The sequence below is a fragment of the Coregonus clupeaformis genome, chromosome 2 (genome assembly GCF_020615455.1).
Source record: "Coregonus clupeaformis isolate EN_2021a chromosome 2, ASM2061545v1, whole genome shotgun sequence".
NCBI classification, from domain to species: Eukaryota; Metazoa; Chordata; class Actinopteri; order Salmoniformes; family Salmonidae; genus Coregonus; species Coregonus clupeaformis.
Genome location: NC_059193.1, coordinates 37,132,690 through 37,156,238, shown reverse-complemented (window position 1 = coordinate 37,156,238; position 23,549 = coordinate 37,132,690). Strand labels below are relative to the sequence as shown.

The 23,549-nt window shown below is 46.1% G+C and overlaps 1 protein-coding gene across 2 annotated transcripts in view; it reads right to left on the bottom strand.

Annotated features, from left to right (window-relative positions):
* The window catches only part of LOC121534889 (ecto-NOX disulfide-thiol exchanger 2), a 271,267-nt gene extending 252,863 nt beyond the window's left edge, over positions 1-18,404 (bottom strand). Inside the window, exon 1 of one of the 2 annotated variants that reach the window (XM_041841513.2) lies at positions 18,190-18,404. In XM_041841513.2, coding sequence (XP_041697447.2) covers positions 18,190-18,211 — 22 coding nt within the window. In that variant the 5' untranslated portion in view covers positions 18,212-18,404. The remainder of the gene's footprint in view (positions 1-18,189) is intronic. The other variant, XM_041841505.2, reaches the window with a different exon arrangement.
* Between the last annotated feature and the right edge of the window lie 5,145 nt (positions 18,405-23,549).

Here is a 23,549-nt window from a genome sequence, read left to right as displayed (position 1 = left end):
GTAGTGACTGGGTGTATTGATACACCATCCAAAGTGTATCAATACATCATTTTAAATTACTTTGTAAACATTCTTTTAAACATAATTCCACTTTGACATTATGGGGTATTGTGTGTAGGCCAGTGACACAAAATCTCAATTTAATCTATTTTAAATTCAGGCTGTAACACAACAAAATGTGGAAAAAAGTCAAGGGGTGTGAATACTTTCTGAAGGCACTGTATCCCTCATCTCTTGAAATGTTACACTTGTGTTGTATCACTTCCCCATAAACGCCGCTGGAGAGAATAAAGTAGCTGAACAAAATGTTGGTCTGTAAAGTGTGCTGAATCAAGTAAAGGCAGCCCAGTTATCAAACAGAAGGAGTCTGAGTTCGGCTCATTTACTAGGCTGGGTGCAGTATACAGGCAGGTACAGGCCTTCCATTGAGTTCCTGATGCCTTTAATGAAACAGAGGCCTTCATACCTTCTCTAAATTATTTGCTGGATTTGAACTCTTTCAGGGTTTATTAAAGCCTCTTCACAGTGGGGGTCTGTAGTGGTGTGTGTTTATGCCCAACATTTTTGAAAACCCCAAATAAGATGCACCGCAAATACATTCTGAAGCAAACGGAAAGCTACTGGGAACCAGAGATCTGTGGTTCGCTCTAGTCTGAACATTCACTGAGCAGTGAGGTAAACAAAACTCTTGATGTACAGTGAGGGAAAAAAGTATTTGATCCCCTGCTGATTTTGTACGTTTGCCCACTGACAAAGACATGATCAGTCTATAATTTTAATGGTAGGTTTATTTGAACAGTGAGAGACAGAATAACAACAACAAAATCCAGAAAAACGCATGTAAAAAATGTTATAAATTGATTTATAACATTTTATAAATCAAGAGCTTCTTTGCTTCTATTCTATTAATAATGCATTCTGGTTTATGATGCATCCATCTTTTCCGGAGCCATTTAGTGTCATGGTTTCGGCCGAGGCTGCCTCTCTTCCTTGCTCGGGCAGGCTTCGGCGTTCGTCGTCTCCGGAATACTAGCTGCCACCGTTGTATGTTTCTATGTTCGTTTGGTCTTGTCTGGAATTGTACACCTGTTGTCGTTTAGTGTCATTAGTGTCCTATAAGTTCTCGTTGTGTTTGTCAGGTGTTGTGTGTGATTGTTTCCTATGTCGTGTTGGTGCGCTACCCTTTTCGGTGCGCTATTTGTAGCTTGCCTCCTTTGTATTTAGGAGAGGATTTTCGCACATGTTTAGTGCGCCCGTTTGTTTACGCCTGTGTGCGCATTTTTCTCGCCTCCGGGCTGTTGGATTGTGTTTTTGTGTGTGCTCTACTAAAAGTCTTTGTTGGACTTATCTTCTGCGTCCTGCGCCTGATTCCACACCACACCCACCTACAGCACCTACTGACAGAATCACACACCATCTGAATGGAATCAGCAGGAGCCGCAGCAGCACAGGAGACGTTGGAGGATCGGGTTCGGGAGCAGAATGACCAGATCCTGCGGATCGGGACCGCCCTGCAGGATGTGATCAACACGCTCCAACGCTGGGAGACCCGAGGAACACCCCCAACGCCACCGTCCCTACCATCACCATCAGCAAGTCAGCCCATTCCCGCTCCGGAACCCAGAGGAGTTCGACTCTCGCTCCCGAGGGCCTACGATGGAACCGCTGCCGGGTGTCAGGGCTTCCTTCTCCAGGTGGAGCTTTACCTGGCCCTCGGGACACGAGAGCGTGTCCGCCCTTATCTCCTGCCTTTCCGGCAAGGCGTTAGAATGGGCCAACGCCGAGTGGAGGAGGATAGACGCTACCACCATCACTTACGCTGAGTTCTCCCGCCGCTTCAGGGCAGTGTTTGACCATCCACCAGAGGGGAAAGCGGCGGGGGAGCGTCTGTTCTGCCTCCGGCAGGGGAAGAGGAGTGCCCAGGAGTTCGCGTTGGAATTCCGTACTCTAGCGGCGGATGCAGGGTGGAATGAGCGGGCCCTCATCGATCACTACCGCTGTAGTCTACGTGAGGACGTCCGTCGGGAGCTGGCCTGTCGGGACACCAGCCTCTCTTTCGACCAGTTAGTCGACATGTCCATCAGGCTGGACACCCTGCTGGCTACCCGCGGACGTCCCGAGGGAGGTCCGTCCATTTCACCCTCCAGCGTCTCCGAGCCGAGCCCCATGGAGCTCGGGGGCGCTGGCGCTAGAGAGAGGAGGGGTCGGAGTACGAGGGGGTCCATCTCCTGCACCAACTGTGGTCGGGGAGGACACACCGCGGCTAGGTGCTGGGGATGGCCTCCTAGGGGAGAAGACGACAGGCCCCGCACTGGGGAGTCCTTCCAGGTGAGTAGGCGCCCCACTCACCCAGAGCTCTCTGTTGCGCACTTCTGTATACCTGTGCGTTTTCCACAGGTAGCACCTCATTCCCAGCATAAGGCGCTGGTCGATTCAGGCGCGGCTGGGAATTTTGTTGATAAGAAATGTTGTTTAGCCTTAGGGATTCCCCTTCTCCCTGTTGACGCCCCTTCCCCGTTCATGCCCTAGATAGCCGTCCGTTGGGATCGGGCTTGATCAGGGAGGTCACGGCGCCACTTAGGATGTGTGCGCAGGGGGGTCATCAGGAGATGATCCAGCTATTTCTGATCGACTCGCCTGCCTATCCGGTGGTGCTGGGCATGCCCTGGTTGAGTACCCATAACCCGTCTATTTCGTGGCAGGAGAGGGCTCTGATGGAGTGGTCTGCCCAGTGTGTGGGTCGATGTTTAGGCGTTTCCGTAGGGGCTACCTCGGTGGAGAGTCCAAACCAGGTGCCCGCATTGCACATTCCCCCTGAGTATGGGGATTTGGCTATTGTGTTCAGTAAGTCGAGGGCGACGCAGTTGCCTCCCCATAGGCAGGGAGATTGTGCGATAGACCTCCAGGCAGGAGCTGTGCTCCCACGGAGCCATGTGTATCCTCTGTCTCAGGAGGAGAAGAGAGCTATGGAGACTTACATAGACAAATCTCTGAGACAAGGATACATACGGCCCTCCACTTCCCTGCGTCCTCGAGTTTATTTTTTGTGAAGAAAAAGGATGGTGGGTTACGCCCGTGCATTGATTACCGTGGTCTCAATCAGATCACGGTGAAGTACAGTTATCCACTCCCGCTGATTGCGACCATGACGGAGTCATTGCACGGGGCGCGTTTCTTCACTAAATTAGATCTCAGGAGCGCGTACAACTTGGTGCGCATTAGGGGGGGCGATGAATGGAAGACAGCCTTTAGTACCACCTCGGGCCATTACGAGTATCTTGTCATGCCATACGGGTTGATGAACGGTCCTTCAATTTTCCAATCATTCGTGGATGAGATCTTCAGGGACATGCAGGGGCAGGGGGTGGTCGTGTACATAGATGACATTCTCGTGTACTCGTCTACCCGAGTCGAGCATGTGGCACTGGTGCGCCGAGTGTTGCGGAGGCTGTTGGAGCACGACCTGTATGTCAAGGCAGAGAAGTGTCTGTTTTTCCAGGAGTCGGTCTCCTTTTTGGGTTATCAGTTGTCTGCGTCAGGGGTGAAGATGGAGGTAGACCGGGTGTCAGCCGTGCGTAATTGGCAAACGCCAACCACTGTGAAGGAGGTGCAGCAGTTTTTGGGGTTTGCGAATTACTACCGGAGGTTTATCCGGGGTTTTGGACAGGTGGCAGCTCCCATAACGTCTCTTTTGAAGGGGGGTCCGGTGCGTCTGCAGTGGTCAGCCGAGGCGGACAGGGCGTTTGGGAGGCTGAAGGACCTGTTTACCTCGGGCTCCGGTGCTGGCGCATCCGGATCCCTCTTTACCATTTCAGGTAGAGGTGGACGCGTCAGAGGCCGGTATAGGAGCCGTAGCTTTCGCAACGGTCCGGCACGCCACCTAAACTCCGCCCCTGTGCTTTTTATTCCAAGAAGCTCAGTCCGGCGGAGCGAAATTATGACGTAGGGGACAGGGAGCTGTTAGCCGTGGTACAGGCCCTAAAGGTGTGGAGGCACTGGCTTGAGGGGGCTCAACACCCTTTCCTCATTTTGACGGACCACCGTAACCTGGAGTACATCCGGGCAGCTAGGAGACTGAACCCTCGCCAGGCGCGGTGGAATATGTTTTTGACCCGGTTCGTATTTAAGATCACGTACATCCCTGGGTCACAGAACGGTAAGGCAGACGCGCTGTCTCGGCGGTATGACACGGAGGAGAGGTCCGTGGAGCCCACTCCCATACTGCCGGAGTCTTGTCTGGTGGCACCGGTAGTGTGGGAGGTCGATGCTGAACTCGAGCGGGCATTGCGCACCGACCCTAGTCCACCTCAATGCCCGGAGGGTCGGAAGTACGTTCCGCTCGAGGTTCGGGATCGATTGATCTATTGGGCTCACACGTCACCCTCCTCTGGACATCCTGGTATCGGCCGGACAGTGCACTGCCTTAGTGCTAATTACTGGTGGCCCACGTTGGCGAGGGATGTGAGGGTTTATGTCTCCTCCTGCTCGGTGTGCGCCCAGTGTAAGGCGCCTAGACATCTGCCTAGGGGTAAGTTACTACCCCTGCCCGTTCCACAACGACCATGGTCTCACCTCTCGGTGGATTTCATCACTGACCTTCCTCCCTCACAGGGGAATACTACTATACTGGTCGTTGTGGACCGGTTCTCTAAGGCCTGTCATTTGCTCCCTATGCCGGGCCTTCCTACGGCCCTACAGACCGCCGAAGCGCTATTCACCCATGTTTTCCGGCACTACGGGGTACCCGAGGATATTGTGTCTGATCGAGGTCCCCAATTTACCTCCAGAGTCTGGAGAGCCTTTATGGAGCGTTTGGGGGTCTCGGTGAGCCTCACCTCGGGTTACCATCCGGAGAGTAATGGGCAGGTGGAACGTGTGAACCAGGATGTGGGTAGGTTTCTTAGATCATACTGCCAGGACCGGCCGGAGGAGTGGGCACGGTACGTTCCCTGGGCAGAAATGGCCCAGAATTCCCTACGCCATTCCTCCACTAACCTAACCCCTTTCCAATGTGTGTTAGGTTACCAGCCGGTTCTGGCACCTTGGCAGCAGAGCCAGATCGAGGCTCCTGCGGTGGATGAGTGGGTGCGGCGCTCGGAGGAGACGTGGAACGCTGCACACGTCCACCTGCAGCGGGCCCTCCGTCGTCAAAAAGGCGAGCGCCGATCTCCACCGCAGTGAGGGACCGGTGTACGCACCTGGTGATCGAGTCTGGCTCTCTACCAGAAACCTGCCCCTCCGCCTGCCCTGCTTCGGAAACTGGGTCGGCGGTTTGTGGGGCCATTTAAAGTCCTGAGAAGATTGAACGAGGTGTGTTACAGATTACAACTACCTGTTGAGTATAAAAGTATTAACCCCTCGTTCCATGTGTCTCTTCTCAGGCCGGTGGTAGCTGGCCCACTCCAAGAAAATGAGATCAGGGAGACTCCTCCGCCCCATTGGACATCGAGGGGCACCGGCGTACTCCGTGCGGTCCATCTTGGATTCGAGACGTCGGATGGGGGGTCTCCAATATCTGGTGGAGTGGGAGGGGTGCGGCCCGGAGGAACGGTGCTGGGTGCCGAGGGGAGACATTTTGGACCCGTCTCTCCTGACGGAATTCCATCGTAGTCACCCGACGCGCCCTGCTCCGCGTCCTCCTGGTCGTCCCCGAGGCCGGAGTCGGCGCACGTCTGGAGCCGCGCGTCAAGGGGGGGATACTGTCACGGTTTCGGCCGAGGCTGCCTCTCTTCCTTGCTCGGGCAGGCTTCGGCGTTCGTCGTCTCCGGAATACTAGCTGCCACCATTGTATGTTTCTATGTTCATTTGGTCTTGTCTGGAATTGTACACCTGTTGTCGTTTAGTGTCATTAGTGTCCTATAAGTTCTCGTTGTGTTTGTCAGGTGTTGTGTGTGATTGTTTCCTATGTCGTGTTGGTGCGCTACCCTTTTCGGTGCGCTATTTGTAGCTTGCCTCCTTTGTATTTAGGAGAGGATTTTCGCACATGTTTAGTGCGCCCGTTTGTTTACGCCTGTGTGCTCATTTTTCTCGCCTCCGGGCTGTTGGATTGTGTTTTTGTGTGTGCTCTACTAAAAGTCTTTGTTGGACTTATCTTCTGCGTCCTGCGCCTGATTCCACACCACACCCACCTACAGCACCTACTGACATTTAGTTTATCATTACTTTCCTTTTTGTCCTGAGAGATTTTTCTCTCTTCTAAACCAGGGGCCATAGAGATCTAGGCTCTAAATCTTTATTACTGTAGAATGATGGCTGCTTTCCAGACAGGCAATCTCAGTGGACAACTCAGTTCCCTGGGCCTAATCACTGAACCACACCCTCAGCTTCCTGCTCTTTCTCACTCTATAGGGAAAATGTTCAACATGTCAATGTGATGAGACAAGTGGTGGTCAAGAGGGTTAAATATGTGCTATGCCCCACAATATATTACTCACTACTAAATGAGCATGCAATATGGTATTTCTTCATTCCTATAAAACAGACCGATACAAAACTCGTGCAAAATGCAACATGCAAAAATGTGATTTGGTTGCAAATTAATCATCCAATGACACATTGGTAAAATAGTTTTTTTCTTTAGCCAGCAGATATATTCGGGTGCCTTCTCAGAGTCAGCGGCAGACACAGGCCCACTCAGAGATCTAGTGTCCTGCACCCCCTCTGGTCATCCATCATGGCATGTGCTGTGCTACTTCCAATTGTTTTTCCTGGCAGTGTTGGAAAGGGAAGAAATGCCAGATCAACAACAAAAACTCGGGTTCACTTTATCTCTGGAGAGACCACTGTGCAGAGAAGGTGATAAACAATATCACTGCTACTGGTTCACCCAGAGAGTTCACTCCTCCTCCATCCAGAGTGCTGCAGTGAAGCTGTACAGGGGCCGCTACAGGACCCTTACTAGAGCACACTAGCGTTAACAGTGGGCTTTGATGGGAGTACAATTACTAAAACGGTACAGTGAACACTCGTGTTTTGTTGGGTTCCTAATCATGTTGGTGTCACTGGAATACAGAACAGATCCATCTTTCTGTGGCTGAGCCTGTCACACCTCCGCCCAGGGGGTTCAATTATCAGGCTGAGGAAAACGCTGTGACTGATGTGAAAGAGTGAAAGCCTCTTCCTGTCCATCTGAGCTCCATTACAGCAGAGAAGATGAAACTCCCTAGTTTAAAATCCAGCTTCCTCCATCCGCCTCTCCTCAGTGAGACCGTCAAGGTTTTACAGTGCAGATTTAGAGCATGAATTCTGCCTTATTCAATGTTTTTACATTGAGATCTGGGAATAAGTCTATCTATCCCTCCAACCATTTGCTACAGAGACCTGAGCACAAATCCTGCATGGCTCCTTATCTTCAAAGTCCTTGAGTACAAAGGCCTCCCTCAAATCAGGTGGTTTGAGCTCCACCGAGCCCTGGAGTTGATCCTGAGACGCCCCCAGACAGCCGTGCTGCTCCCTCCACTGCTGGCTGACTGTTGCTGCTCTCAGGGCTCTGACTGCCACACCCTCCTACACACTGAACCAATTGCAGTCACTCAAAAACCCCAGTTATCTCCTGAATCACTCATCTGGAATAGCCTGGCCCATACGGCTGAACAATCAGGCCGACACAAATTGGTTTTCTACCCAACACAGACATCAGAAACAAAGGAAGTAAAACAACAACTATTACAGCAACCGAAAGATTAAGCAAGAGTGGTGAGACATTGACAGAATCTTAATTACGTTATTACAACAGATGGAAGGGTTCAATGAGGTGATATCCCCACAATACTATACGGTCTGGCACCTGTCATGAGAGACAAGAACTTGAAAAACAAATATGTTACTGAAACCACCACACATTTTTCCCATTGGGTGCTTTGAAACTGTTCTGCGATGGATTGTGATGCTATCTGTAAACTGTAGAAGTCGGAAACTGGAACACGCTGTCGTACACGTCGGAGCATCTCAAACATGCTGATGTTTCAAGCATGCTGATGTTTCAAATTTTAATGTCACAAGTACAGTGAAATGACTTTCTTGCAAACTCAAAACCCAACAATGCAATAATCAATAAGAAATAAGAATAATAAATATGAAATACACAATAAAGTAAGCAAGTAAGCATAGTATATACAGGAAATATTTAAAAAGTCAGTTCCAATACCATATCTATATGTGCAGGGATACTGGAGTGATAGAGGTAGATATGTATAGGGGTAAGGTGACTAGGCAAAAGGATATAAGATAAACAGAGTAGCAGCAGTTTGCATGTGAGTGGGTGTGTAGTCAGTATAGATGTATGTGTAGTGTAAATAATGAACTTGACCAGCATTCTAAGACTGCACAAGATCTCTCAACGTATTTTAAGAGCAGAGAGAGATTCATTTGGTGGAGAGGCTAGACTCTTGACCTTGGTGGGCATCTCACAACACTTTGATGATGCCAGTTAAAAAGCTTATCTTGTTAGAGATTCACTCCATGTGTCCATTATCAGCCTGAGATGGAAGTTAGGGGAAATAGAATAAAGATGTACCCTGTCTCTACCTGTCTCTGTTGTCCCCTGTCTTTACCCTGTCTCTACCTGTCTCTGTTGTCCCCTATCTTTACCCTGTCTCTACCTGTCTCTGTTGTCCCCTGTCTCTACCTGTCTCTGTTGTCCCCCGTCTTTACCCTGTCTCTACCTGTCTCTGTTGTCCCGTCTTTACCCTGTCTCTGTTGTCCCCTGTCTTTACCCTGTCTCTGCTGTCCCCTGTCTTTACCCTGTCTCTACCTGTCTCTGTTGTCCCCTGTCTTTACCCTGTCTCTACCTGTCTCTGTTGTCCCCTGTCTTTACCCTGTCTCTACCTGTCTCTGTTGTCCCGTCTTTACCCTGTCTCTGTTGTCCCCTGTCTTTACCCTGTCTCTGCTGTCCCCTGTCTTTACCCTGTCTCTACCTGTCTCTGTTGTCCCCTGTCTTTACCCTGTCTCTACCTGTCTCTGTTGTCCCCTGTCTTTACCCTGTCTCTACCTGTCTCTGTTGTCCCGTCTTTACCCTGTCTCTGTTGTCCCCTGTCTTTACTCTGTCTCTACCTGTCTCTGTTGTCCCCTGTCTTTACCCTGTCTCTACCTTTCTCTGTTGTCCCGTCTTTACCCTGTCTCTGTTGTCCCCTGTCTTTACCCTGTCTCTGCTGTCCCCTGTCGTTACCCTGTCTCTACCTGTCTCTGTTGTCCCCTGTCTTTACCCTGTCTCTACCTGTCTCTGTTGTCCCCTGTCTTTACCCTGTCTCTGCTGTCCCCTGTCTTTACCCTGTCTCTACCTGTCTCTGTTGTCCCCTGTCTTTACCCTGTCTCTGCTGTCCCCTGTCTTTACCCTGTCTCTACCTGTCTCTGCTGTCCCCTGTCGTTACCCTGTCTCTACCTGTCTCTGTTGTCCCCTGTCTTTACCCTGTCTCTACCTGTCTCTGTTGTCCCCTGTCTTTACCCTGTCTCTGCTGTCCCCTGTCTTTACCCTGTCTCTACCTGTCTCTGTTGTCCCCTGTCTTTACCCTGTCTCTACCTGTCTCTGTTGTCCCCTGTCTTTACCCTGTCTCTACCTGTCTCTGTTGTCCCCTGTCTTTACCCTGTCTCTGCTGTCCCCTGTCTTTACCCTGTCTCTACCTGTCTCTGTTGTCCTGTCTTTACCATGTCTCTGTAGTCCCCTGTCTTTACCCTGTCTTTACCCTGTCTCTGTTGTCCCCTGTCTTTACCCTGTCTCTACCTGTCTCGGCTGTCCCGTCTTTACCCTGTCTCTACCTGTCTCCGTTGTCCCGTCTTTACCCTGTCTCTACCTGTCTCTGTTGTCCCCTGTCTTTACCCTGTCTCGGCTGTCCCGTCTTTACCCTGTCTCTATCTGTCTCTGTTGTCCCGTCTTTACCCTGTCTCTACCTGTCTCTGTTGTCCCGTCTTTACCCTGTCTCTACCTGTCTCTGCTGTCCCCTGTATTTACCCTGTCTCTACCTGTCTCTGTTGTCCCCTGTCTTTACCCTGTCTCTACCGGTCTCTGTTGTCCCCTGTCTTTACCCTGTCTCTGCTGTCCCCTGTATTTACCCTGTCTCTACCTGTCTCTGTTGTCCTGTCTTTACCATGTCTCTGTAGTCCCCTGTCTTTACCCTGTCTTTACCCTGTCTCTGTTGTCCCCTGTCTTTACCCTGTCTCTACCTGTCTCTGCTGTCCCGTCTTTACCCTGTCTCTACCTGTCCCCTGTCTTTACCCTGTCTTTACCCTGTCTCTACCTGTCTCTGTTGTCCTGTCTTTACCATGTCTCTGTAGTCCCCTGTCTTTACCCTGTCTTTACCCTGTCTCTGTTGTCCCCTGTCTTTACCCTGTCTCTACCTGTCTCTGCTGTCCCGTCTTTACCCTGTCTCTACCTGTCCCCTGTCTTTTCCCTGTCTTTACCCTGTCTCTACCTGTCTCTGTTGTCCCCTGTCTTTACCCTGTCTCTACCTGTCTCTGTTGTCCCCTGTCTTTACCCTGTCTCTACCTGTCTCTGTTGTCCCCTGTCTTTACCCTGTCTCTACCTGTCTCTGTTGTCCTGTCTTTACCATGTCTCTGTAGTCCCCTGTCTTTACCCTGTCTTTACCCTGTCTCTGTTGTCCCCTGTCTTTACCCTGTCTCTACCTGTCTCGGCTGTCCCGTCTTTACCCTGTCTCTACCTGTCTCCGTTGTCCCGTCTTTACCCTGTCTCTACCTGTCTCTGTTGTCCCCTGTCTTTACCCTGTCTCGGCTGTCCCGTCTTTACCCTGTCTCTATCTGTCTCTGTCGTCCCCTGTCTTTACCCTGTCTCTGTTGTCCCCTGTCTTTACCCTGTCTCTGTTGTCCCCTGTCTTTACCCTGTCTCTACCTGTCTCTGTTGTCCCCTGTCTTTACCCTGTCTCTGCTGTCCCCTGTCTTTACCCTGTCTCTACCTGTCTCTGTTGTCCCCTGTCTTTACCCTGTCTCTATCTGTCTCTGTTGTCCCGTCTTTACCCTGTCTCTACCTGTTTCTGTTGTCCCGTCTTTACCCTGTCTCTACCTGTCTCTGCTGTCCCCTGTATTTACCCTGTCTCTACCTGTCTCTGTTGTCCCCTGTCTTTACCCTGTCTCTACCGGTCTCTGCTGTCCCGTCTTTACCCTGTCTCTACCTGTCCCCTGTCTTTACCCTGTCTTTACCCTGTCTCTACCTGTCTCTGTTGTCCCCTGTCTTTACACTGTCTCTACCTAGAATTGCTACTGACAATCAATTTTTAAACAATGATCACTGAGTTGATGGAATGCTATGATTACTGAGTAGAGCTGGGGTTCTTTCTAGAGTGGAAACCCACCGCCGTCTTCAAGGTGCATCTGGTAGAGACTCTTAAGGGACCAAATAGAGTTAATGGAACACCATAGAGTTTAGTGAACTACTTGCAGTGGGGCAAGACCATTAATCCTACTACTGCCTCTGTAACATGGTGGCAAAAACTGGCAAATATCCGGTAGCCACAAACCTGGCCTGAAATATGACAATGAATGAGATGTGTATCCATAGCAACTCATTATGAATGAGCCATAACCAGGTTAGTAGAAGGGTTCTTTCCACCCCTTCAGTATTGTACACCCCTGAATCCCCCATTCCCACACACTGCCAGAGATCTCCACAGAGAAAGAGTTTCTTTATCTCTGACTCAGATTTAATTTCATTATGCTGCTTCTCTTTTCCCCAAAGCCATGGCAACAACAAGCCCACTTACAAATGAATCGTTAGCAAACCTGAACATCAGTCTCCACATTAAAAAAGGCACATTTTCCAAAGCTGCCAAGTCTCCTTATATTCTACAATGTTGGTCTCTGCATTCGTTCTTCCCCTCATTTATTCCATAACACCATTATCCTGAGGCCACGGTGAACTCAAATCACGAAGATCCTCCTCAAATGCTCTCTCTCGCTGCAGCATTCTCATTGCTCCTCAAATTCATGCATGCAGGCTCCCTCCCTTTCTCTCCTTCCCCCTTTATTATGTGCAATCTAAAGATGCCTCCCCTTCAACTTTATTTCTCAACTCCTAATATTGAGCAAATCACACTTATTGGAGCTAATTACACTCACTCGAGTATATGACTGTAGTGTCCTACAGCAGTTTATGTCTCTGTTCTTCATTAGTCACACACAGTATGTAGTCGATGAGTTATTGAACTTTACAGCAATCATAAACTTAAATGGGAATAACGGCAAATTTAGAAAACGTGTGTTTGTTCCTAAACCCCTCTGACTCGTTGTTGGACTATCTGTCAAACTGCGCACCTCTCTAACTCAGGGAGCGTGAGGTAGAGCTAGAGCGAGAGCTACATCAGAGGGTTATACAGCCTCCCCCCACTCACTGCAGCGCTAGATAGAACATTGTGCAATAACGCAAATCTGCAAAAAAGATAAACGTTATGTCACAGTGAAAATCCTAAATTGGGGAAGTCCAATCGATTGTGAGATATGGCAGATACATTTGATGTGATACATTTGGGTCGCGGGTTCAATATTTGACCTTTTCTGAGATCTGACAAGCAAGGAGGAAAGGTGTCGACCTAATCCCGCCTCCCACTCTTACCTTGCAACCCCATTGGACATCATTTAAGCTGCCAATCAGTATTGTCCATCTTCCCTCTCTGACTGTAGGCTACATCCTTCGTAGCATGGTGTGATCAAACCATTACGGTAAAAAATATCTACTCAAATGTGAGGGAAAGACTAGTGAGTGTACAACATAACGTCCACTTCATAGGATGCCACGTATGGGCTAAAAGGCTAATGTAAGTAATAAAACTTTCCTACAGTAGCTAGTTGACAGTGAACATATTCTTGTCAATTAATTTATGTTGCAGATATAATACTATAGATAGCCTAGGTACTGATGCATGCATCTATCGAAATGCATTATATGTGTATTCTGAATATAACTTTTTTTCAATCTTAGGCTATTCTTTGGAGGGGTTGTCACTGATCTACATTTTAAATGTTAATTTTCATTGTTTGTTTATATGTTTGAGATTTAGAAATGGACAGAGGAGACCAGTACCAGTGGATAATGCAGTCCCTGTCTATGAGGAGGAGAAGGACACTGACGGCAGAAGAACTGAGGGTCATTGCTGCGGAAGGCCTGCAGGATGAGGAGGACCATGAAGGCATTGCTTTCTTAGAGGAAGATGCCCTTGATGCTGAGCTACTCGGAGAAGACAAGGATGAAGAGAATGAGATCAAGGAACCAGAGGAAGTTGAGGAGCCACCACCTGAGGCCTCTCAGCCAAGTTCTTCAACTGGAAGGTAACTACAAATAATGTGTTATTGTTATGTATTATCAGACCCCTTCCCCTTTTCCACATTTGTTACGTTACAGCCTTATTCTAAAATGGATTAAATTATTTTTTTTCGCTCATCAATCTGCACACAATACCCCATAATGACAAAGCAAAAACAGGTTTTTAGACATTTCAGCGAATGTATTATAAATAAAAAACAGAAATACCTTATTTAAATGAGTATTCAGACCCTTTGCTATGAGACTCGAAATTGAGCTCAGGTGCATCCTGTTTCCATTGATCATCATTGAGATGTTTCTACAATCTGATTGGAGTCCACCTGTGGTAAATTCAATTGATTGGACATTATTTGCAAAGGCACACACCTGTCTATATAAGGTCCCACAGTTGACAGTTCATGTCAGAGCAAAAACCAAGCCTTGAGGTCGAAGGAATTGGCCGTAGAGCTCCGAGACAGGATTGTGTCGAGGCACAGATCTGGGGAAGGGTACCAAAATATTTCTGCAGCATTGAAGGTACCCAAGAACACAGTGGCCTCCATCATTCTTAAATGGAAGACGTTTGGAACCACCAAGACTCTTCCTAGAGCTGGCTGCCTGGCCTAACTGAGCAATCGGGGGAGAAGGGCCTTTGTCAGGGAGGTGACCAAGAACCCGATGGTCACTCTGATAGAGCTCCAGAGTTCCTTTTTGGAGATGGGAGAACCTTCCAGACGGACAACTATCTCTGTAGCACTTTACCAATCAGGCCTTTATGTTAAGAGTGGCCAGACGGAAGCCACTCCTCAGTAAAAGGCACATAACAGCCCGCTTGGAGTTTGCCAAAAGGCACCTAAAGGACTCTCAGACCATGAGAAACAAGATTTCCTGGTCTGATGAAACCAAGATTGAACTCTTTGGCCTGAATGCCAAGTGTCATGTCTGGAGGAAACCAGGCACCATCCCTACGGTGAAGCATGGTGGTGACAGCATGATGTTTTTCAGCGGCAGGGACTGGGAGACTAGTCAGGATCGAGGGAAAGATGAACGGAGCAAAGTACAGAGAGATCCTTGATAAAAACCTGCTCCAGAGTGCTCAGGACCTCAGACTGGGGCGAAGGTTCACCTTCCAACAGGACAACAACCCTAAGCACATAGCCAAGACAACGCAGGAGTGGCTTCGGCACAAGTCTCTGAATGTACTTGAGTGGCCCATGGCAAAGTGAAGGAAAAGCAGCCAACAAGTGCTCAGCATATGTGGGAACTCCTTCAAGACTGTTGGAAAAGCATTCCAGGTGAAGCTCGTTGAGAGAATACCAAGAGTGTGCAAAGCTGTCATCAAGGCAAAGGGTGGCTATTTGAAGAATCTCAAATATAAAATGTATTTTGATTTGTTTAACACTTTTTTGGTTACTACTTGATTCCATATGTGTTATTTCATAGTTCTGATGTCTTCACTATTATTCTACAATGTAGAAAATAGTACAAATAAAGAAAAACCCTTGAATGAGTAGGTGTGTCCAAACTTTTGACTGGTATTGTAAGTAGTCAGAGAACAAGGGTTCAATTTATGTGGGACTTGTAGGGTAAACCGGAAACAGTTTCCTGATCCATTGAAGGACTTTAAAAAGTGGGAGTGTCAAACCGTGCATGGTAATATGCTTTGGTGTAGGATAGGGGGCAATGCATTGGCCATACAGTGGAGAGACACAATGCAAATGATTCCACAAATGATGTGGCGTTTGGAATAGGAATGTGGTCCACCAGCCTGCGGTAATCCACGATTACAATAGACAGATGGGTGGGGTTGACACGTCTGATCAATTGATCAACTCATACAATGTTTTGGAATATGGAAAATGGAATATGGAAAATTAATGTATATTTTGTGATGTCATTAAAAATGGTATAAAGGCGTTATAACAAAACATTATGACTTGAAGAGCTTTTACACTGTGTATATCAGGCTTACATCCTTTACCTTGGGTAGAAAATATCAAGGAGGAAGACAATGTTTTCATGAAGATAGGAATGGGATTTTAGCTTTCTAATAAAATCATAGTGAAAATAATACTTTTGCCTCGTAACTAGCCACGCCCGAGGGAGCTCAGAGAGCGTGTCAGTATGACGGAAAACTCCCCTCTTTACCAGAGTGCATAAAAGACTGAGATAAGAATTATCAGATCAGACTAGACGGACCTCAAGTTGCAGCTTTTGTTCATATTGGTCCCGACCCTGCGGTGAAGACGACAGTCAATGTTACGGCTGAGTAGCTGTTCTAAGTACTGTTACTCTCTTCAAACCATCATCTACTACACTGCTCTCATCACCCCACAGGGGATCATCGACAAGGCTGATTAGCCGTCCTCAGAAGACCACTTCCAGAACGAGTAAAAGTAAACAGACAACTAAGAAGAAGGACATGGTGACCTCTTGTGGACAATCAGAGCCTTACATCTAAAAGGCCATCTGAAAGACAAAGACCAATCGACCCCTTCCCACGAAGGCCTGGGTCCAACAGAGATACACGACGAAGACCTCCAACACGTAAATACATGCATTGCTTCTTACCAAATGGACGGCAGTTCTGGGCAAAGTATTAGGATTACTATGAGCGTAGGTCCATGTGTATCCAAGTGTTTTCTCTCTCTCTCTCTAACTCACCATCTTTCGTAACAAGTGTCATATTGTGTTAGTCCGCTAGGGACCAGTTTTCATTGTATTAAGTTTCTAATCCCTACCTATACCGTGTACGTGTTTGTATCTTGTGTTATCATTTTTTATTAGTTAGTAAATAAATAATTAAATCTGTCTTGGTGGCATATCAAGAAGCCGATTAAACAGCATGATCATTACACAGGTGCACCTTGTGCTGGGACAATAAAAGGCACTCTAAAATGTGCAGTTTTGTCACGCAACACAATGCCACAGACGTCTCAAGTTTTGAGGGAGTGTGCAATTGGCATGCTGACTGCAGGAATGTCCACCAGAGCTGTTTACATTTTTACATTTTAGTCATTTAACAGACGCTCTTATCCAGAGCGACTTACAGTTAGTGAGTGCATACCATTTTTATTTTTTATTTTTCATACTGCCCCCCCGTGGGAATCGAACCCACAACCCTGGCGTTGCAAGTGCCATGCTTTACCAACTGAGCTACATGGGGCCCTGTTGATAGAGAATTGTATGTTAATGTCTCTACCACAAGCCACAAGCCACCTCCAACTTCGTTTTACAGAATTTGGCAGTACGTCCAACCGGACTAAAAACCACAGACCATGTGTAACCACGCCAGCCCAGGACCTCCAAATCCAGCTTTTTCACCTGCAGGATCATCTGAGACCAGCCACCTGGACAGCTGATGAAACTGATGAGTATTTATGTCTGTAATAAAGCCCTTTAGTGGGGAAAAATCCATTCTGATTGGTTGGGCCTGGCATCCCAGTGGGTGGGCCTATGGCCTCCCAGGCCCACCCAAGGCTGTGCCCCTGCCCAGTCATGTGACATCAACAGATTAGGGCATAATGAATTTATTTCAATTGACTGATTTCCTTATATGAACTGTAACTCAGTAAAATCTTGAAATTGTTGCATGTTGCGTTCATATTTTTGCTCAGTATATTATGTGGGAGGTCAAAATAATGAAAAACGATTTACCAAATCTATTCATTTTAAAATGGTGATTACTTGTCCTTGCCATTATCATTCACTGGATGATAAGGCAAGACATGGGGGAGAAAACATGTTTTTCTAACATGATGGGGGTCCCTGGGTCAATATTGCTTATTTCATGTTAAGCCAATGATTTAGGGGGGAGATATAATGTGCATTAGGTATAAGGTTAAGTCCACTACATTCCCCTACAGAAAATACATAGCTGTGTTTCCTTTTCATAATTCGTACTGTAGACTTAACACTCATCTCTGATTTGGGGGGCAATTCTCCATGGTCAGAAATAGAAGACGCTAAAAAGTCTCGAGCAGCAGAGTCAGAGTTTAGGAGTAAAGCAGAGTAAGCAGGTTCATTTGAAGTTTCAATATGCTGCCCCGTAATTAGACTGAGAAAATGCCCATTTACCCAGAGCCATTATGTATCACAGGTAAATTAGTGAATGAGAAGAAAATCTGAAAGGTCACACGACAAAACCACTGCAAAGCGCACGCACAACACTCATTAACGATGGGAGACAATTTCCTCAATGAAAGCACTACCACCGCATATCTGAGAACAGGGGAACATTCCATTTGTTGTGACAGATCAGGTGAAATAGGTACCAAATTGGATTTCATTACAAAAATGTCATAATAGCAAGCACAACATAGTGGATTCGACTACATTGTGCGCAATGGCATCAATATTCTCAAAATATCTAATTTTCAGTTAGCTACTGGTGACATTATTTTCAAGACAGAATTAAAAATCAGCCATGGTCATTAACTAATGAAACAAGAACACATAGTATTAGGAAAAACAATAACGAAACTGAGCACATAAAGGGTCCTTTGTTATATTTCAGAAAAGTTCCAAAGATAATAGGGCGTTTGGGAGGACGCTTGTCAACTGTACTCAAATGCATTGTAAAACACATGCTAAAGGATATCAATAGTCATTGTACAATAATAGTTACACTATTCAATCTACATCAATTTGTGAATAAAATAAAAGTGACTCGGACACCTCTGCTTGGTCACTGTCGGTCACTGTCGTTGAGATTTTCACATGTTTCTGTCAGTAATATACTGTACCTGCTGTAATCAAGTCGTCCTCGAAATGCGTCTAAAACAACGTGCATTCATTCATTCATTCAATGATTGAGAATACAGCCATAAATACAGAAGTCGGTAAAAACTCTCCGGACAGAGCCTAGTACATAGCGGTGAGAGCAGAGCAGACAAGCGGTAGCTTAAAATAATACTGTAACAAAATGAATACAAGTTGGACCTTACCTCTATACTGCAAGAGAAACATTGTCCACAGTCCCGTACAGCAGAGGATGGTGAGCTCTCGTCGCCTACTGTAACGCGAATCGTAAGAATAGAAATCCGTTGGATTGAGAGAAAGGGAGCTTGTTCTCCAGTCTGCTCGGCTGGCAGACTGGGCTGCTGTGCGAGAATGAAGGAGGGTCTTGCAGCTCGCTGAGCCTCGCACTCACATTAACCACATGCCCGAATACATGTAGCCTATATTTACAAGTGAATAAAGTATAGCCTGCCAGATGCGACGTACAAGGGAGTAAGTGGTACTGAGAGTGCGCAACAGGAGCCAGTGATTTGCTCAAGAATGTGTCAGTCCCGATTACCCACAGCTGACAAACTACTGTACACTTTGTCGGTGTCCGCAAACCAGTGAAAGGGACTCTGCAGGGCCACTGAATAATCACCATAGGTTCTGATATGGATAGGTTTTGTTGTTGGACCCTAACCCTGAGTATTACATTGTAAAAATCTATATTTGCAAAGGGGTGCATATTCATTATGGTGTATGTGTGCGTGGGCACTGCATGCATGTGTGTTGTTATCAGTGCCTAAAATGAATGTTTTGGTCCACCAGCCACTTAGATGTTTTACCAGCAAAAATATATACACTACCAGTCCAAAGTTTGGACACACCTACTCATTCAAGGGTTTTTCTTTATTTTTACTATTTTTTACATGGGTCATTGTCCTGTTGAAAAACAAATGATAGTCCCACTAAGCTCAACAGTACAATGACCCAACACACCTCCAGGCATTAAGAAGGAAATAAATTCCACAAATGAACTTTTAATAAGGCATACCTGTTAATTGAAATGTATTCCAGTTGACTACCTCATGAAGCTGGTTGAGATAATGCCAAGAGTGTGCAAAGCTGTCATCAAGGCAAAGGGTGGCTATTTGAAGAATCTCAAATATAAAATATATTTTGATTTGTTTAACACTTTTTTGTTTACTACATGATTCCATATGTGTTATTTCATAGTTTTGATGTCTTCACTATTATTCTGCAATGTAAAAATAAAGAAAACCCTGGAATGAGTAGGTGTGTCCAAACATTGGACTGGTAGTGTATGTGAGCAAAGGAACATTACTTTGACCCTCAAACTGGAAATGGGGACTTGTCCTGGAAAATTAAAACCATACAGAGGAATTCAGCTTAATCTGAGAAACGACCATCTAGCCAGTCATTCAGCGGTGGCCCAACAGCTGAGAGACTTCATCCCGTCCAGAGATTACCCTGAGTGATCAACAGTGCAGGGAGTCTATTTCCCTCATGAAGCATTCTTCTGATGAGGCCACCATCAATCAGAAGATGAAGATGACATTTGAATACAGACGGAAGATGACTCATGACCGAAGTAAATTCTGCGAGTTGATGACTGAATTTCCATGGTTCATGGATATGAAGGGCCTGGTAAGCTCTTCAAATTCAACATTTCAAAATAGTTGTACATTGATTTTTTATCTTTAGTTCAAGTAGTAACATTATGTAGTTACAGTAGACTTGGACCACAGGTGTAAACTAGAACAATTCGTTTGGACCAGTTGACATAGCCAACCAGGGCAGAATGTAGCCAACAAGCTGGCAAAGTAATGCATGTTTTAATACTGTTGTCAACCTCTCAAGTGTTTGAGTATATGTGGAATGTTGGCAAATAAGCTTGCTTGCATAAAACCAATGTGTTGTTCTGTCTGTGTGTGCCATTTTATATTTTGAAGATTAAACAGGATTTTGTGACTATTTGGAGAGACCACTTCAGCCAGGTTTTTGGAGTGGTGGCCAACTGCATTCAAGCAAAAGATAATTGAGCAAAGCAAAGGCCTTGCCTCCGCAGATGAACTTCAGGAGCCAGAATGGGCTGTCAATGAAGAGGAAACTGACCCATATACTGCAGGTAAAATAAGCATAATCTGAGATAGAACAGGGTCACCTTATGGGCATCTTTATCCGATTACCTAGTGTCACGGTTCATTGAATCCAAGCCACTATACTATAGGTGAATATGAAATAATGTTTTTTTTTGTCTTCAGGCAGGAATCAGTATCTAGGGACACATTGATGCCATTGCCCAAAGCAAGAGGAGCATCATCCATAGTTACTTCATCATCCTGGACAAGCAAGCTCTGCCATGCAACTCTACAAGCGCTCTTGGTGCCTTTGATGCGCTCTTCAAGACTGGGACCTCTTACAATCTGATGCTGCACAGTATGTACACCTTCATACAGACAACTGTGTACAATATATATATTGGGAAGGTTAAGGAGAGTCCTTGTGTTGCAGAGCTTAGAGCTTAGAGTTCAAATATGATTTGTTTTGTTTGTCATGCTAGTCATGGGAGTACTAACTTGCTTCTGAAGCATCTCAAGTTGATTAATGGACTTTGCCCTGGTAAAACATTTAAGCTGAAATGTGGTCAAACAGGTTCTTGTCATGTATTTGGTACTTTTTCAGGCTTAAGGAAACATTTAAACATGGTACACAAAGGTCAATATGTTCTATTGAACACTGAAATGGATGTGAATGCAAATGTTGATAGTCAGTCAAGTGATTTTGATGTCATGCCTACAACTTCTTATGTCTTGCCAATATCCAACAAGAACACCCTTGATTTGTGTATGTCAACTATTGCACAACTGCAGGCTGTGGGTGTAGGTCAGACAACTGTAAATTGTGTTGTATCTTCCATGGAAGAACCAGTTATTAAGATACAGAGTCTAGCTAAAGAGACAGCTCTGAAATGTATGTCTTCACAAGACACAGAAATGCTAGGCAAAATCCAGCAGTCTTTTCAGGATATTGAAAACCCTTTCACTTGATTGAATTCCGAATCGAAACAAAAAAACTATTTTGCACAGAAATGGGAAATTTATAACCCAGTGGAGAATGTGCTTGGTGTTAGATTTCAGAAGGAGTTGCACAGTTTTAGGTCAAACTTGTGTTACAGTATGTTCAAGCTAACTTTGTGACCGCCAAATACATTTTTGGTAGAATACAGTGATTTAACTATGGCTACACAGAAAGAAGGAATCATCCACCTGCAGTCAAATTGGATGATGAAAGCAATGCTTTGGGCCTAAATGCTATCCTATCTTGGTGTCTTCTCCGCAATATGCCACTGATATTTGGTGATCTAGTTCAGAATTATACTGGCAACTGCTACTGTTTCTACTACAGATCGTGAATAGTGTGTTTTCTCCAGAATTAACAGAGGGTATGGCTATCTAAAACACTTAATTGCTGAGCATCATATGCTATTCAAGTATTTGTTTCCTAATAAGAATATTTTGCCTAAACATCATTTCCTGATACATTATCCTCTGTGTATAAGGAATATTGTGCTGATTCTTCACACATGGTGTATGCGTTATGAAGAGAAACAAAACGTATTTAAAACAAAAATTGATGTTAGCCTATCGTGGCAATGCCACTCGAGTCGCGTTTGTGCCTGTGAAATTGAGTCTGACTAGTAGAAGCAGTGTCTTCTCTTCCCTAGCAGTTGAAACTCAAACATTGTTTTGTTCACAAGCTAGGTTGTTTTTAAATGTACAGTGCATTCGGAAAGTTTTCAGACCCCTTGACTTTTTCCACATTTTGTTACGTTACAGCCTAATTCTAAAATTGATTAAAATAAATAAATATATCCCTCATCACAATACCCCATAATGACAAAGCAAAAACATGTTTTTAGAAAATGTAGCAAATGTATATTAAACCCCCCCCCCCCCCTGAAATATCACATTTACATAACTATTCAGATCCTTTACTCAGTACTTTGTTGAAGCACCTTTGGCAGTGGTTACAGTATTGAGTCTTCTTGGGTATGACGCTACAAGCTTGGCACAGCAGTATTTGGGGAGTTTCTCCCATTCTTCTCTGCAGATGCTCTAAAGCTCTGTCTATTTGGATGGGGAGTGTCGCTGCACAGCTATTTTCAGGTCTCTCCAGAGATGTTAGATCGGGTTCAAGTCCGGGCTCTGGCTGGGCTACTCAAGGACATTCAGAGACTTGTCCCGAAGCCACTCCTGCGTTGTCTTGGCTGTGTGCTTAGGGTCGTTGTCCTGTTGGAAGGTGAACCGTCGCCCCAGTCTGAGGTCCTGAGCGCTCTGGAGCAGGTTTTCATCAAGGATCTCTCTGTACTTTGCTCCGATCATCTTTGCCTCGATCCTGGCTAGTCTCCCAGTCCCTGCCGCTGAAAAACAATACCCACAGCATGATGCTGCCACCACTTTGCTTCACCGTAGGGATGGTGCCATGTTTCCTCCAGACGTGACGCTTGGCATTCAGGCCAAAGAGTTCAATCTCGGTTTCATCAGACCAGAGAATCTTGTTTCTCATGGTCAGAGGGTCCTTTAAGGTGCCTTTTGGCAAACTCCAAGCGGGCTGTCATGTGCCTTTTACTGAGGAGTGGCTTCCGTCTGGACACTCTACCATAAAGGCCTGATTGGTGGAGTGCTGCAGAGATGGTTGTCCTTCTGGAAGTTTCTACCATCTCCACAGAGGAACTCTGGAGCTCTATCAGAGGGACCATTGGGTTCTTGGTCACCTCCCTGACCAAGGTCCTTCTCCCCCGATTGCTCAGTTTGTACAGTGCCTTCGGAAAGTATTCAGACCCCTTGACTTTTTCCACATTTTGTTACGTTACAGCCTTATTATAAAATTGATTACATTTTTTAAAAAATCCTTGTTAATCTACCCCCCCAAAAAACATAATGACAAAGTGAAAACAGGTTTTTAGAAATTTTTGCAAATGTATTACAAATAAAAAACAGAAATACCTTATTTACAAGTATTCAGACCCATTGCTATGAGACTCGAAATTGAGCTCAGGTGCATCCTGTTTCCATTGATCATCCTTGAGATGTTTCTACAACTTGATTGGAGTCCACCTGTGGTAATTTCAATTGATTGGACATGATTTGGAAAGGCACACAACTGTCTATATAAGGTCCCACAGTTGACAGTGCATGTCAGAGCAAAAACCAAGCCATGAGGTCGAAGGAATTGTCCGTAGAGCTCCAAGACAGGATTGTGTCGAGGCACAGATCTGGGGAAGGGTACCAAAACATTTCTGCAGCATTGAAGGTCCCCAAGAACACAGTGGCCTCCATCATTCCTAAATGGAAGAAGTTTGGAACCACCAATACTTTTCCTAGAGCTGGCCGTCCAGCCAAACTGAGCAATCAGGGGAGAAGGGTCTTGGTCAGGGAGGTGACCAAGAACCCAATGGTCACTCTGACAGAGCTCCAGAGTACCTCTGTGGAGATGGGAGAACATTGCAGAAGGACAAACATCTCTGCAGCACTCCACCAATCAGGTCTTTGTGGTAGAG